This window comes from Aspergillus viridinutans (genome assembly GCF_018404265.1).
Source record: "Aspergillus viridinutans IFM 47045 DNA, scaffold_1, whole genome shotgun sequence".
NCBI lineage: Eukaryota > Fungi > Ascomycota > Eurotiomycetes > Eurotiales > Aspergillaceae > Aspergillus > Aspergillus viridinutans.
The window spans coordinates 157,501-172,723 of record NW_025091217.1 but is presented as its reverse complement, the minus strand read 5'-3'; the positions used below and the strand labels follow the sequence as shown (position 1 = coordinate 172,723).

Sequence of the window (15,223 nt, the reverse complement as noted above, 5' to 3'; positions counted from 1 at the left end):
TTAGTATAGATTTATTAGTAGAGGTGGGTTTATTTAACTATCTTAATATATTCAGGTATCTAGTTAGGGTTAGTCTACTTAGAAGGGTGCACCCATAGTGTAGAATAGGTAATAGCTTACTAGGTGGTTTTAAGAAGGTAGTTAGTAGTGTTCTTAATCTAATTAGGGGTTTTAAGATCTCTATATTATCTATAAGGGTTAGTATTCTTACTAATAAATTTATAGAGCTTCTATATATTTATAGCCTTCTAGTTATGGTATTTCAGGGCCTGCAGTAGTAGTATTAAGATATTAAGAAGTAGGTAAATTAGTAGATAGTTAGAATTAGTATAGATATTAGGGGCCACCTTGCAGGCTATAAGATAGGCTATTAGGTCTATAGAGCTAAATATTAGATTAATAGTTAACTAGTGGCCTTACTTATTATAGGTAATAGTGCCTAGCTCTATCTAAAGGTCTAGGAGCCAGGTGTTAGTTAGTTCTAGGAGCCTATTAGATCTAGGGTTAGTGTATTAGATGTGATTACCTCCCTAGGCTAGATAATAGAGGTTGAAATCTCCTAGGAGTAGGTAGCTACTATCCTACTAATTTAGGGCCTGCTCTAGGAGGTTAAGGGTGTTAGTTTAGGTGTTAGTTTAGGTATTAATTTAGGTGTTAGTATCTAGATATAGGTTATATATATTATATAGTTAGAGTACCCCTATATTATGATATAGCTTAAGCTCCTAGCAGTCCTATAAGTAGGCTATATATTTCTATTTAGTAGGGTTTATCTTATAGGAGATATAAAGGTAGACATAGGCCTAGCCTCTAGTCTCTATTACTTTAGGATATAGTAGTTAATAAGTTACTTAAGCAGGGTAATAGATAGTATCCTAAAATAGATTATCCTATAGTTCTTATATAGTGATAATGTCTACCCTTAGGACCTCTAGGTTATATAAGAACTAAGCCATCACTATATTCTTAGAATAGTATACATTATATTATAGTATTTAGAATATTCTATCTATGGAAAGTATAATATAGGGTGTTCTATATACTCTTTTAATAGCTACTAGTGAACTAGAGTATCCTAGTTTCTATAGAGAAGTTAACCTAGAGATCCTTCTCTAGTTATATAGCCCTCTCTAGTTATATAGGGGTATCCACCCCCTGCTTCTATTTCTTCTTTTCAGCCTAGGTGCTACTAGAGTTAGTATTAGTATTCTTATCTTATAGGATAGAGCTAGGCTGCTAGTTACTCTTAGGGGTATCAGGGAGCTTAGTGCAGCTATTCTTATTATTAGTAGTAGTATTATTATCCTAGTATATATTAAGATAGGTCCCATGTGCAGTAGCTATCTATTAGTTTTATAGTTACTTAGGGGGGTGATTATTATCTTTATTAGTTAGGTCTAGTAGGTTAATATTACTTAGGTGATCTATAATTTAAGCAGAGTAGTGAAAGATAGTAGGGCTAGTTTAATTAGTAGATCTAGTTTAACTAGTAGAGCTAGTTTAGTTAGTTAAGGCCTTCTTCTTTATAGATATAGAAGAGGCCTTAGGGTATAGTACTAGGGGGGTAAATAAGATATTATTAATATTCTAGTCTAATAGAGATATTAGAGAAGATGTTAAGGTAGGTACCTAGCTATAGAGTAACTACTTATAAGATAGCTCTAATCTTACCTTCTTAGACCCCTTAGATAGTCTAGTAGCTTTTTTTACTGTAGTAGCACTCTTAATACCCTTAGATTCCTTTATTTATATAGGGGAGCCCTTTACTAAGGTGTCTAGAGTAGATACTAGAAGGGAGATACTTAGTATAGTAATAGAATCTAAGCTACTACTCTTAGGATCCTTTTAGAAGTCTTATAGGTAGGGTGGAATATAATAATATTACTAGTAATAGTAGAAAGCTACCTATACCTTATCTACCTCCTTTATATATTTTTTATACCCTTTAGACTAGGCAGCATGTGTACCCCTATAATTAGTATACTTTCTTAACTTCTAGCTAGTGGCCTGCTAGAGCAGGTAGTTATAGGTCTTATAACTACCTATATAGAGGCTATAGATAATTTTATTAGAATAGATACTTTCTATATAGCTATATTACTAATAGTTAAAGCACTAGCAGATATAAGTAGACTAGTTATATAAGACTATAGTTAGGATAGCAGAATCCTAGATAGTTCCCTTATTAATAGCTTTGTTAGTGGCCTAGGGGGTAGAAAACTTAATTACTAGGGTAGAAGACTTCTTATTAGTAGGCTAGTTTATAAGCTAGGTAATATAGATAATCTTTACTAAATTACCCTATATAAAATAGTTTATAGCTAGTAACTAGTTAGTAACTTACTTAGCCTTCTTAAGGTCTACTAGGTTACTAATTAATTTAACCTAGATATTATAAACTACTATATCCTAAGTTAGTAGGTAGATAACAGCCCCCTAGTAGAATAATTTAGCCTAGCTAGGGTAGTAGTATATAATCTCTACTTACTAAGTAGTCTATAGACTAAGGCTTAAGTTACCTAACTTAAGCTAGTAAGTAGCTATAAATTTAATAAATATAAAGGTAGCTATTATAGTCTTCTTTAAGGCCTTTATATAGGCCTTCTTAGCCCTATTCTTTATCTCTACTATCTTCAGGCGCTAGAACATGCTTACTATACTAATATCTAGTAGTTTAATAATAACCTTACAGTCCTTACTTAGTTCTAAGGGGGTAGCCCTAGGGCTACTTAAGGAGCTATAGAAGGAGATTATATAGCCTAGAGGGGGTGCCCCTATAGTAGTAGCTATATATAATTAAACCTTAGTAGATATAGAAATAGATTAAGTAGTTAGAATGTACTAGGTAGAGGTGATATTCTTCTTAATATTAAGAGTAATCTTATAGAGGTTAATAACTACCTTCCTTTAGTTATTACCTAGAGGGTTTTTAAGGACCTCCTTAATAATAATATACATGTTAGTAATTAGCTTAATAAGAGACTTTAGGATTCCTTAATTATAAATCTTTAGATAGTTTAAATAGATGCTTGTATCATGGTGAAGGTCTAGGATATAATTATATAGAGTTTTCTATAGCCCCTTTTCACTACTATAAGAGGCTATTAGGGGCGGCCACCCTGGCTTTAATAATAATATAGTAATCAAGACCCTATAAAATTAGGATTAATTAAAGGCGGTCATCGTCACGAGAAATTAGGCAAATTTTAAGGTTAAAAGACATTGATTTAGGTAAGAAATTTCAAAAATTTGTTCTGCATTGAAGTTGTTGTTTTTCTTGCAATTCCCAATCCTGATGTACGATCAGTTAGAATATCCTTCCATAGAGCTGACCTTTGTGGATATGGAACTAACCCCAGAGAAACCCTCCCCATTTCCAGCTGCCACCGGATGAGAGCATGCAGGACTGTGACTGTCGATGTCGGCGCAGTCTCCACAGGTAATCGATGGCAAGCGCCATGAACGCCCCCAGCGATGCAACCTGCGCCGCTACCTGCGATCATGATGTTGACCCCGGTATGGCGGAGGTCATCCTGGTCCCGTCCTGCGGTGGCAGTGACGGCTCCCCCTGCGGCCTGGAGAATGAGACATAGAAGGTCGCAGGCCACGAAGATGATGGCATATGTTCGAGATTTAATCCTGGAGAAGCCTTCGCCGTAGACAATAATGACCCTGCCAAAGCACAGGTAGATGGCTGCGGTGATGAAGGCAGGTCCGATGGTAAGACAGATGAGGTACCTAGCTTCTTTAGCATCGCACGGGACAGGTGAATGCAGACTGTGTATCGGTACTTACTGGAGGAAAGCAGAGAAATTGAACGAGTTTGAGTGAAGCATGAGGCGTCCGCCGTAGCCAACGACTTCAAGAAGGAGCCCGCCAGTCATGCAAGCGAGGTAGGACCAGGTGCGGGAGCGGACTCCCTGATAGATTTGGACAAGGAGCATGATGAGGAAGAGAGCGAGGTATAGAGCATTTCCTGGAAGACTGGGCATGTAGCGCACTAGAGCCCAGTCAAGGGGACATGTATCTAAGGTGCAGGGCGCCGTGATTGTCGGCATTGGTGCCGAGACCTGACTGGATGGAGTTGGCATGGCTGTTTTTCTTTCCTCAGATGTGTATCATTGGAACCAAAGGATGAATTGTTAAGAGACAGCGACATCTCATTTATAGTGTAGGGAGGGTCTCTCTGATTCTCAAAACGGCGCAGTCAATGCTAGGCAGATTTGATATGCCAAGCCAGTATTCGTTCCCAGCGGGTCAAATCCGATGATGAACTATTTCGTGCGAACTAAAATAAATTATTCTCGAGTGTATGGGCCAATAGCATCAGCTTTAGTGGTCTGGACTCTGCGCTCCATTCCATAGTTCTTCGATAGGTGCTACTCACTCAAGGCGCGACGAGTTGAGAGTTGTTTCGGTGAAAGATCAGCTTGGAATTTCCTATCTCATTCGCGCCCGACATAGGTCCTTCGTGCGAAGTATTTCCCGTCCATTGCATGATACGGTATAGTCTGGTACCCCTGGGCTTCTATAGACGTGAGGTGTAAAATAGCAGACGGGAAAGATCAAAAGGAGTGCGCACAATTCGGTTGGCCATCGTCGAGGGTCCCGCAAGCACTTGAGACAGGATCTGCTTTCATATTCGTGTATCTTTTCCATAGGCAACTCGTGATCCCCTCATCCTCCTCCGGGAGTCGGAACTATGAAATTCCTTCTGTTGGTACTTGAAGATTGGTTCCAAAAACCCCGAATGTAGGACTATATCTCATCGCTGCACCGGAAGTGGAGACATAATGCCCCCCAGAAAAGCCTGCTCACATCTGGGCGATGACGCATTTCCGCTCTATCAATTGTTGTAAAAGGATATATTCAACCCTCTGGCGTGGCGAGGGAAAGGTATACTACAGACTTGCTGTCATCCATAATCGCCGACCAGTGTGACCAAGCAAAGGGAATAGCAACTGAATACTAGGCAGACCATGTTGTCCAATCCACATTGTCCAGCTACGCTGAATCGTCCAGCCCGAACACCGGAATCTGAACGTCAAACCCAAGATACTCAAAGATGTCCTGGAGCCCTGTATGGTAATCTACGTGGGATGGAGGAGCTTCGTGAGCGGGTGGATAGTGTATATCAACCACCCTCTGCCACATCATCTGAAACTTGTTCAGACATCGCCTGGCAGATAGACTGAGATGCTCGTAGTACCAAGTACTGAGACCGCTGTGTTCCATGACTCCGAAACCACAGTCCCGAAAACATCAGGTCGCAGCATCGCTGTTACCAAATGCAGCATCGCGATGCGGAGGTAGAAAATACGATACCACCAGGGTATGAGTCCAGTCCTGTCTGGTCGCGAGCACTCCTGAACTAGCGTGATGAGCTTCTGTGCGTTTTCAACACAGATCGTGGCGCATGTTTCGAGGACACGATCGCCTATGCTTGTTTCAGCTGGTGGAGAAACTTTCTGCATATGCAGATGCGAGAGACAACAGCGAGCCATGATGGGCCTAAGAAGCATGATGCGTGTATGCGCCAGACTAAGAAAGCGAAGACTTAGCTCTGAGTCTGATATATGTACTAGCAACAAGGGCTCGGCAAGTCTCACCGGAGACGAAGAAGAATCAACCGTCCGTCGAAGAGATTGGCAGTTTTACCACTGGCCGCATCGTACTGGACGGGAGGAAGGCCGTTCTCTAGTCTAGCCAGACACTCATCAACTTGCATCACACACTGGGTTCGGCTTGAGTTTGTAAAACAAAGTCTTGCGTCTCCGCCGCACTGCTGGCGGGGAGCACTTGAGAAAGACCAATGTGACCGGTGATTTTGGCCAATTCTTGCATTTTCTCAGACGCTGAAGCATTGACCATATCGTCGGAGCCAGGTAGATTGCTACCATTTCGAAGTGAGTCGAGCGAGAAGAAAGGCACACTCGGTACCGTGGAAGGCCGCCCGAGCGACCAAGAAAGGTTTCTGGGTTATAATCAGCAGAGGGTCAGGTCTACAAACGTGGGAATACTCTCCATACCTGTCCATGAATACGCACTGCTGCCAAACATCCCGTGTCAACTGGGTCTCCCTATCCGACACGGTCAGATTCTTCTCTGAGCGGTCGAGGCCAATGTTCAGGGCAATTCGCACAGCCGAACCCAGTGCCATCCACGTCTGCTGTAAATTTCGAGTACATTGAAGATACCTGGTCATAAGGATCAGACATTGAACGATCTCTACTGAGCCGGGTTGCCAGAGAACGATCTCCGGACGCAGCAGATGCCAGGCTCGAAGAAAGAAAGTCCTGCTGGCGCTATCTCTCTGTTCCGAAGGAGTCGATTCCTGTAATTGAGTGGATAAAGCAAATACAAGGTTGAGCGTGCAGAGAGAGATTTGTTCATTGCATTCCATCTCTCTGCCGTCAACTAGGGCCTGGTACGCGGTACAGAACGATCTGTGATTGAGCAACGGCTCCAGAGGATCGAGACATCGCCAGTACAGGCTCACCAAGTGGTCGGCATGCTTGCGCGGGGGAAGGACATTGTCCGCAGGATTTGCAGCGACATCTATAATCTCTGGAAGAGACAACAGGCCAAATAATGGGGCATCCGTCAGAGGAATAGGGCATCGCTTTTTCGAGGACGGCAACCCCAATTTGGCCTCCACAGCAGCCTTGACCTCGAAAGAGAATTCTCCTGGGTCACCGGCGGCTTGAGCGCCTGGACTGCCGATGAGATCCGATTGCTCCGAGCATGTTTGAGCGGATGTACCAGGTGTCGGTAGTTGTGAAGATGCTGCAGCTGATGAAAGAGGAACGTTGACAGTACGGCTACGGCGAGCTGACGCCGGGATGTACGTGCATGTTTCCTGAAGCTCTGTTTTGGTTTGGCATCTCCCACACACTGGAAATACCGTAATCAGCATTTGCAACTTGGGACAGAAGAAATACATCGGAAGCTACGGGTCAGAAGAGAATGGGAGCACCTGGACGGATGCCGTCGCATTTGACCTTGCGACGACGACAGGTTGTGCAGGCAAGGGCGGCCTTGTATCTCCTGTGTCGCAAGGAGACATGCGGCTGGGCCGGGGAAGCCGAGGACATCTTGCAGACAGAGTTGGCCTGTGAGGTAGAAAGGCTTGCCATACGCCGAGCTGCAGTGCTACCGTCGGATAGTCCTAAGATGCCAGGTTAAGATGTGAAAATACATGGTGTCCAAGAACGGAAGACAGCGGGAAAAGGCGCCATGCAGCTTCCACAGTGGCTGACATATAACCAATCATTGGCCATTCCGAGCTATGTCGGGGACTGATGATCCTCGGAAGGGCCCTCAATTGGCTGGCAGTGAGCAGGCCCTGTCTCGTCTGTGTGGCCATACTCAGTATGGTGGAGATCTGATCACATGATCTCACTCAGTAGATAGCTCCTTCCACTGTATAATAGTAAACATAGATTTATATATATAATAAATTAATAAAATATCTTTATATTCTGAACCTCTCTCTGCTTATTCTATAGATTATGAGCCTAGAGCCTCTTAGAGAGCTCTAAGAAATCATTCCTAAGTTCTTTCCTTAAGCTATTTTACTACTTTTCACTTTTAAAAGCCTCTTTTAGGTGATATTTTACCTAAAACTAAATAGGCTAGACATTCCACCTAAGATAGAAACTATCCTTTCATTGCCGCGGTTGATAGGGCCCTGTAAAAGATTCTTATATTTAAGAATCCTTACAGGTGCAGAAGCCCAGCAGTTGCCCTTAGATATATCTAAAACCTTATTCTTTTATTTAAACCTTCCTTTAAGATGCCTTAAGTAGATCTCCACAAGCTATTATTACTTATAGGTATAGATTCCTACTAAATATAGTCTAAAGCTATAAAAATATACCTATATAGCTAGGGTATATAGCAGACTATTAATAGAACTTATAAGAAGCTAGAGCTATCAGAAGTAGGCTATTAGACTAGATTATTAGATAAAGCTAAGCTTATTAAGTAGTAGAAGAGAATTAAAAAAGCTATTTAAGATTAGGAGGAGATAGATAATAAGGCTTATAGAGCTATATATTCTATTCTATCTTATACTATTAGATATAAAGTAATTAATTTAGAATTATCTAAAGTTATTTAGGACTATCTTAATAATAAATATAATATAATAGTAGATATGCAGTCCTTTAAGGGTCTATAAATAGCTATTAATATAGTATATAATAGCTATAATAGAATCTAAGATTATATATTAAAACTATCTTAGGCACTTAATAAATTTAATTATAGCCTTAAGGAAGGTAAGTAGCTTTCTAAATCTATTAAGATTTAATTCTTACTCTATAATTTTAGTAAGATATAGGAGATATTTCTTATATCTTATCTTAATAGTTACTATAATAAGAGAATTACTATATTTAATAGTATTATATAGATTCTTATTTAAGAAGAGATGTATATAAAGTTTAATATATTATCTATAAATATTATAAAAGTATAGAAAGGGAAGAAGCTAGCCTAGAAGGGTAATAGTAATTCTAATTCTAAATTAAACTAATTAAATTAGTTAAATTCTAATTCTAATATAAATAACTAGAAAGATTCTAACAGCAAGGTGCCTTGGGAAACTAGGAAGAACTAGAAATATTATTATTATAGTAAAATAGGCTATAAGAAGCCTAACTACTAGGAGTTAAATCTAGATAAGAAGCCTAATAAGAAGTCTTTATCTAATTAATTAAATTAAATTAATTATTATTATTATACTTATATAATAGATACTAATAATAAGATACTAAATAGCTAGTAATTAATTACCTTAATACTTAAAGAAATAATACTTACCTTCTATACTATTAATAATAATAAAGATAATAGAGTCCTTATCTCTAATAATAATAATTTAATTAATAATAATGGCATCCTTACCTCTTAATTAGTTAAATAAGATATTAAAGATATATAGATAGTAGCTATTATTATTAATCTAGCTCTATGCCTATATACTAGTGCTAGTAATTAGATAATTAACTCTAGAGCTACTAAATACTTTATTATAATATCTATAAACTTTATAGATAGCTTAAGGAAGCTATATAAATAGGGAATTAAGATAGTAATAGGGTAAATTATATATTCTAATTTAATTAGGGATATTATCTTATATCTTATACATCTAGGTAGATATATTAGATATATTATTATTACTAATATTCTCTATATTCCTAAAGTAGTAGTCAACCTTCTAGGCACTATTTAATTAGGCTATAAGGGTCTAGAAGTTAATCTTCTACTAGATAGTATTATTATTACTTACTTATTAGATAAAATAATTATTAGATATAGAGATATTATCTAGAATATATATATTCTTTACCTTATAGGAAGCAATGCTGTAATTAAGGCTAATAAGCTAGTTAAATTAACTAAGCTAGATATACTATTTAAGATATAGCTAATAGCATTCCCTTACTACCCTAAGAGAGGTAATAATTAACTATTCTCTTAGTAAGATTATATGCTATAAGAAGATTATAAGTAAGCTAAGTAAGAATTAGTAAAACCTTATTCTAATATTAAAACTTATATCTAGACTAGATAAGAGGTCCTGAGTAAGTAATATATACTTATTTTAGATCTACTATATAATAATTATACTAGTATTTATATATTAAAGAAAGATAAGATTAATTTAATAACTTAGCACTATTATTTTATATATTTATTAATTCCTAATATTATCTATATATCTAAAATAGTTAATAGAATAGATATTAAGGGATTATTAATTCCTAAGCATGCCTATAAATCTTATATAGTAGCTAATATAATAATCTATAAGGGGTATAATATTATATCTCCTATTAAGTAATATAGGGAGTACATCTTTATTAATATTAGTAGTAGCTATAATAATATACTAGATAATTATATCACCAGAGCTTACTACTAGATAATTATTATAAATTAATTTAATAGCTAGGTTACTATCTAATTACTTAAATATAGGCACTAAGTAATGCCACTTATTAAGCTCTTTATTAAAGAAGAAGAGTATATAGGTGTTAAGGTGTAAATTATTTATACTAATAATAGAGGAGAATTTATTAAGAAAGAGAATTAAGTATAGGCTAGAGCTAAATCTATTAAATAGGAATTTATAGTATTATATACTTATAGTTAGAACTCTATTACAGAATATCTTATGTATATAATATTAATAAAAGTTTATACTATTATTAATAATAAAACTATTCTGTGCAAATTCTAGGGTGAAATTATAAAGGGAGTTATTCTAATTAAGAATATCTTATCTATTTAAGGTAAGAATATAACTCTATATAAAATATACTTTAGTAAATATCCTAATATCAGCTCTCTATAGATCTTAGGTTTAATTAGATATCTTATTATTACTAATAAAATTAAATTTAAGTAGGGTGTTATAAAGATTAATCTATATATTATTTATTACTATTTAGTTAGCTACACCAGCTTAGGTAAGTAATATATTATTTAGATATTAATAACTAATAAAGTTAAATATATCTATAATATTATTTTTAAAGAAGGAAGTGATCTAGATCTCTATAATAATCTAGATAATAATTATAGTAAATTTATTAATCTACTAGCTATTCTATCTACTAACTGTAATCTAAATAAGGTCATTAATAATAATAATTTAGATTAAGATATTATTAAAGGCTAGGATCTAACTATACCTAATCTACCTAGACTAGAGGATAGCATCCCTATACTATAAATATATATAGAGATAGGTCCTAGTATTACTAAGGATAGTGACTTCCTATATAGAGATCTTTTTAGTAAGCTAGTAGAAGACCTTCTAGAATATTCCTAGCTAGAAGTAATTTAGCTTATAGAATAGGGGGTACATTATATTAATACTAAAGCTATAGAAAGATATATATAGAATTATATTATTATTAGGTATATATATATTAGTAATAATTATACTAATATTATTAAGCCTTCTTCCTTTTATAAGGTAATTAACTCTCCTAAAGCAGATAATTAATAGAATACTATAAAAGTAGAAGTAGATAATCTTATTAAGTAAGGTACCTAGGTACTTAAGGCCCTATCTACTAGCTATAAGGCTATTAAGGGGTATTAGGTCTATAAGATTAAGATTAATACTAATAATAAGATTATCTAATTTAAGGTAAGATAGGTTACTAAAGGCTATACCTAAATACCTAGAATAGACTTTAACTAGATATTTTCCCCTACTATAAAGCTAGCTACTATCTGCCTATTCTTTATACTTATAGCTATCTTAGGCTATTATTATATTAAGGTAGATATTAAGCTTACTTTTCTATAGGGTAAATTCTTTAATAATAAAGTTATCTATATAAAGTAGCTACTAGGTTTTAATAATAAATCTAGCTATATATATAGATTATTACTTCCTTTATATAGATTAAAGTAGTCTATATATGCCTGGTATCTTATCTTCTATAGTGAAATTAGTAAGATTAGATTATAGCTATCTAAGATTAATAAATATCTCTTTTTTAACATCTATAGTATGCTCCTTATCTTATATATTAATAATATAGAGATTACTAGACCTTCTAAGTAGATTACTAAGGGGGTATATAAGGCTATTAGTAAACTATTTAATATTTTATTTATYAGCCTAGCTACCTATTATCTAGGCATAAAGATAGACCTAGATATTAAGAAAAGATAGGTTAAGCTATCTTAATATACTTATCTTTAATATCTTATTAATATATTTAATCTATATTTAATTAAAACTATAGTAATACCTATAGAAGAAGGTGCTTAGCTAGTTAAATTAGATAAGYCTATTARATATAATCTTAAAYTTAAAGAGAGATATARAGTAGGAGTTAGCTTARTTATATATCTAATATTATAGACTAGGCTAGATACTGCCTTTACTATTAGGAAGCTAGCTAGATATACTATAAATCCTAATAAATTATATTTTAAGTATCTTATTCATCTTATTTAATTCTTCTATTAGACCCTAGATATTAGAATTATCTACAAGCCTTATAATATAAAAGATGTCATGTATAAGCTAGATATTATTATTAGTTATATTAATATAGATTATATAGGATATATTAATACATACTATTTAACTACTAGATATATCTTTATATTTAGTAATAGGCCTATCTTATAGGCTTCTAAGCTATAATTAGTCATCTCTTTATCTATATATAAGGCTAAATATATTAYTATTATTTATACTATAAAGGAAGCTATCTAGCTTACCTATCTCCTTAAAGATATTAGCTTTAATAGTATATACCCTATATAGATTAATACTAATAGCTAGCCTACTATAGACCTAGCCTATAATACTTAATTCCATGCTTATAGTAAGTATATTAATATTAATTATTATTAGATTAGAGATATAATAGTTAAGAAGCAGGTCTTCCTATAGCATCTTTTAATAATAAGATAATTATAGATTTTATAATAAAGCTACTTAGTTATCTAAAGTTTAATTAATTTTTTAAGGTGCTAGGCTTAGCCTAGTAGAGTACTATAAATAGCAGATCTTAATACTATAATTATAGATTAACTACCTAATTAGGAAGTGGCTATAACCTTATTAATTAAATCTAGGGGTGTGTAGCCATACTTAGTATAGTGGAGATCTAATTATATGATCTTACTTAGTAGATAGCTCCTTCCACTATATAATAGTAAACATAGATTTACATACATAATGAATTAACGAAATATCTTCATGTTCTGAACCTCTCTCTGCTCATTCTACAGTCTGATGCATACGCTCGACATTCATTCATCAAGGTCCCATTGCACACTATAATTGCATGCAGACGCTTGCAGGCATCAAGTCTACCTACTTGTGAATCCCGTCGTGAAGGATCTCGGCGGAGCCCTCGCGCGTCTGGGCTATACCACAGACAAGCCGCCTGTGGTGCTCACAAATGGCACCGACCTCAAGCTCTACGAGACATCGGTCAACGAGCTTCATCCGCTGATCACCCAGGGAGGCGGAGCCAATGTTTGGTACATCGATACGCCTCCAGACTCGGAAAGTCCTATGCATCGGACCGTGAGCCTGGACTTTGTCATCCAGGTCGCGGGCGAGATCGAACTCACCCTGTCCTCTGGTGAAACGCGTATCATCAAGCCCGGGGACATGACAATTCAGCGATCTACGTTGCACAAATGGCGCAACCCCAGCAAGAGACAGTGGTCTCGCATGGTTGGTGTCATGTCGGAGTGCCAGCCCGTTGTCACTAAGAATGGAACTTTGGGTGCGGAATTTCCGAGACACTGAGCAATAAATGGTTGGCGAACCAGGAATGTCTTATGTAGCTGTCCCGAGGTACATTGTTCGATATCCAAGGTTGTGGGTCCATCATCAATATTTGCCTCCAAGACAGCGACAATGTATCGTATTTTTCTCTCTCCTGAGTAGCAGACGCATACATGGCTTCAAATTAAGACATTTCCTATCTGTCAGGTCTCAACTACAAAAGTGAATCTCCTCATGCAAACTTAGTATCCATTAACTCCTGTAATATTTGCGATTCTGACAATGCCGCACTTGAAGGAGGACTACACTTGTGCCAAGTAACCCGTGTTTGACTACCTCTCTATCTAATGGCAAGACCTGAGCCTCCACAAGGGTGAGATTCATGCGTCGCCCCGGCAGCTTGGCTTGCTTACACTTGCTGCCTTGCACCAAGGTACTGGAAGGAGCCGTTCCCGTCGAGCCGCATAGGTGCCACTTGCCGTTGTCCGTGGCGGTCAAAATGAGAAGACTAAAGGCCTACGGCAAGCCATTGGGACAAAACAGAAAAAATATATTTAGGTCTGTAGGTAATATAGACTGCTAGTAATTCTGCCTATATAAGATCTATTTATCTCTCCTTATAGATCTCCTTTTATCATCTTATCAACCCTTTAACTCTAATCTTTCTATCTATATAATAAAGCATTACTATAATGCCTTACCCTTCTATTAACCTTAAGCCTTATAAGGCTAAGCTAATTAATTTATATTAAAATAGTACCTCTATCTAATCTCTCTAGATATTCCTTCTTAACTAGCATGGGATTAAGCTTACTATATATATAATTAAAATATGCCTATAGAAGTGGGGTATTAAGAAGTAAAATTATATAGTAAATACTAATACTATACTATATACTTATATTAGGATTCTTTTTTTCTAGGTTAGCTTAGAGAAAAAGGACCTCTTCTATATCCTAAAGGCTAAGGGCTTTAATATTAGTCCTAGGATATTAAAATATATTTATTACTAATTAGGCCTATATTAATATATAGTTAATCCTATTATAATATAAAATTAGGTTAATAGGGTGATTAAGGAGCTTTATATAGAACTTTAAACTAGTTAGATTAAGGATTATAGAAAGGAACTACTCTATTAATACTTCTAGAATTATAGATCTATTATTATAAGGTAGGTATACTAATATAAAAGACTCTAATATTTACTAATTTATATTTTCTTAGGGATTATCTCTTTAGATTATACTATTAACTTTTATTAACTACTATATAAAGATAACTCTAAGATCTATAGTAATATTAAGGTACTTATATTATACTAGAACTAAATTTTATTTAGTTAATTAATAGATACTTAAAATTTATACTATATAGTATTAAGGTTTATACTACTATTAATATATATTCCTACTATATTATTTAGATATATATTAGAATTATAGCTTATATAGTAGTTAGTATATTATAGTAATTTCTTAATATTATAGAGGTTACTTAACTATAATCTTAATTTATATAATCTAACTAAGGCATAGAAATAGTTTTATTAGTAGAAGCTTATTATAAGCTTTAATAATTATTATATCTAGAAATAATAATTTCTAAATATTATCTTTATAGTATAAGTATATTAAATTAAAGGATTAAAGCCTAGTAGCTTTAATTAACTAAAGAATTATTATTTAGATAAAGAGTATATTATATCTTCTTATATAAAATATATTATATTAATATTAATATAGAATTATTTCTATACTCTTTAGGAGTAGGGTGTTTACTCTTATAACTTAGTTATAAATTAGATTATCTTATTAGTAGTCTATATACTAATTCTTTAAATTAAGATTATATTATTTATATAAATATAGAATAATTATTTTATTTATAAATAAAAGCTTTATCTATACCTAATATATAGAAAGCTATTTATAAACT

At 34.7% G+C, this 15,223-nt stretch overlaps 3 protein-coding genes across 3 annotated transcripts; 1 reads left to right on the top strand and 2 right to left on the bottom strand.

Annotated features, from left to right (window-relative positions):
- Positions 1 to 3,104: 3,104 nt before the first annotated feature.
- On the bottom strand, positions 3,105 to 3,944 carry Aspvir_000031 (uncharacterized protein; the record flags this gene model as incomplete). Its single annotated transcript, XM_043265177.1, has 3 exons — positions 3,105 to 3,123; positions 3,355 to 3,738; positions 3,796 to 3,944. 3 exons carry the CDS (start codon positions 3,942 to 3,944, stop codon positions 3,105 to 3,107), a joined length of 552 nt encoding a protein of 183 aa, XP_043121112.1.
- Positions 3,945 to 5,727: 1,783 nt separating this feature from the next.
- On the bottom strand, positions 5,728 to 7,094 carry Aspvir_000030 (transcription factor domain-containing protein; the record flags this gene model as incomplete). Its single annotated transcript, XM_043265176.1, has 3 exons — positions 5,728 to 5,974; positions 6,030 to 6,894; positions 6,977 to 7,094. The coding sequence occupies 3 exons, from the start codon at positions 7,092 to 7,094 to the stop codon at positions 5,728 to 5,730; spliced, it is 1,230 nt and encodes a 409-aa protein (XP_043121111.1).
- A 5,687-nt stretch (positions 7,095 to 12,781) lies between these two features.
- Aspvir_000029 (cupin domain-containing protein) lies at positions 12,782 to 13,306 on the top strand (the record flags this gene model as incomplete). The annotated part of the gene is made up of 2 exons (XM_043265175.1): positions 12,782 to 12,810; positions 12,850 to 13,306. The coding sequence occupies 2 exons, from the start codon at positions 12,782 to 12,784 to the stop codon at positions 13,304 to 13,306; spliced, it is 486 nt and encodes a 161-aa protein (XP_043121110.1).
- Positions 13,307 to 15,223: the final 1,917 nt, after the last annotated feature.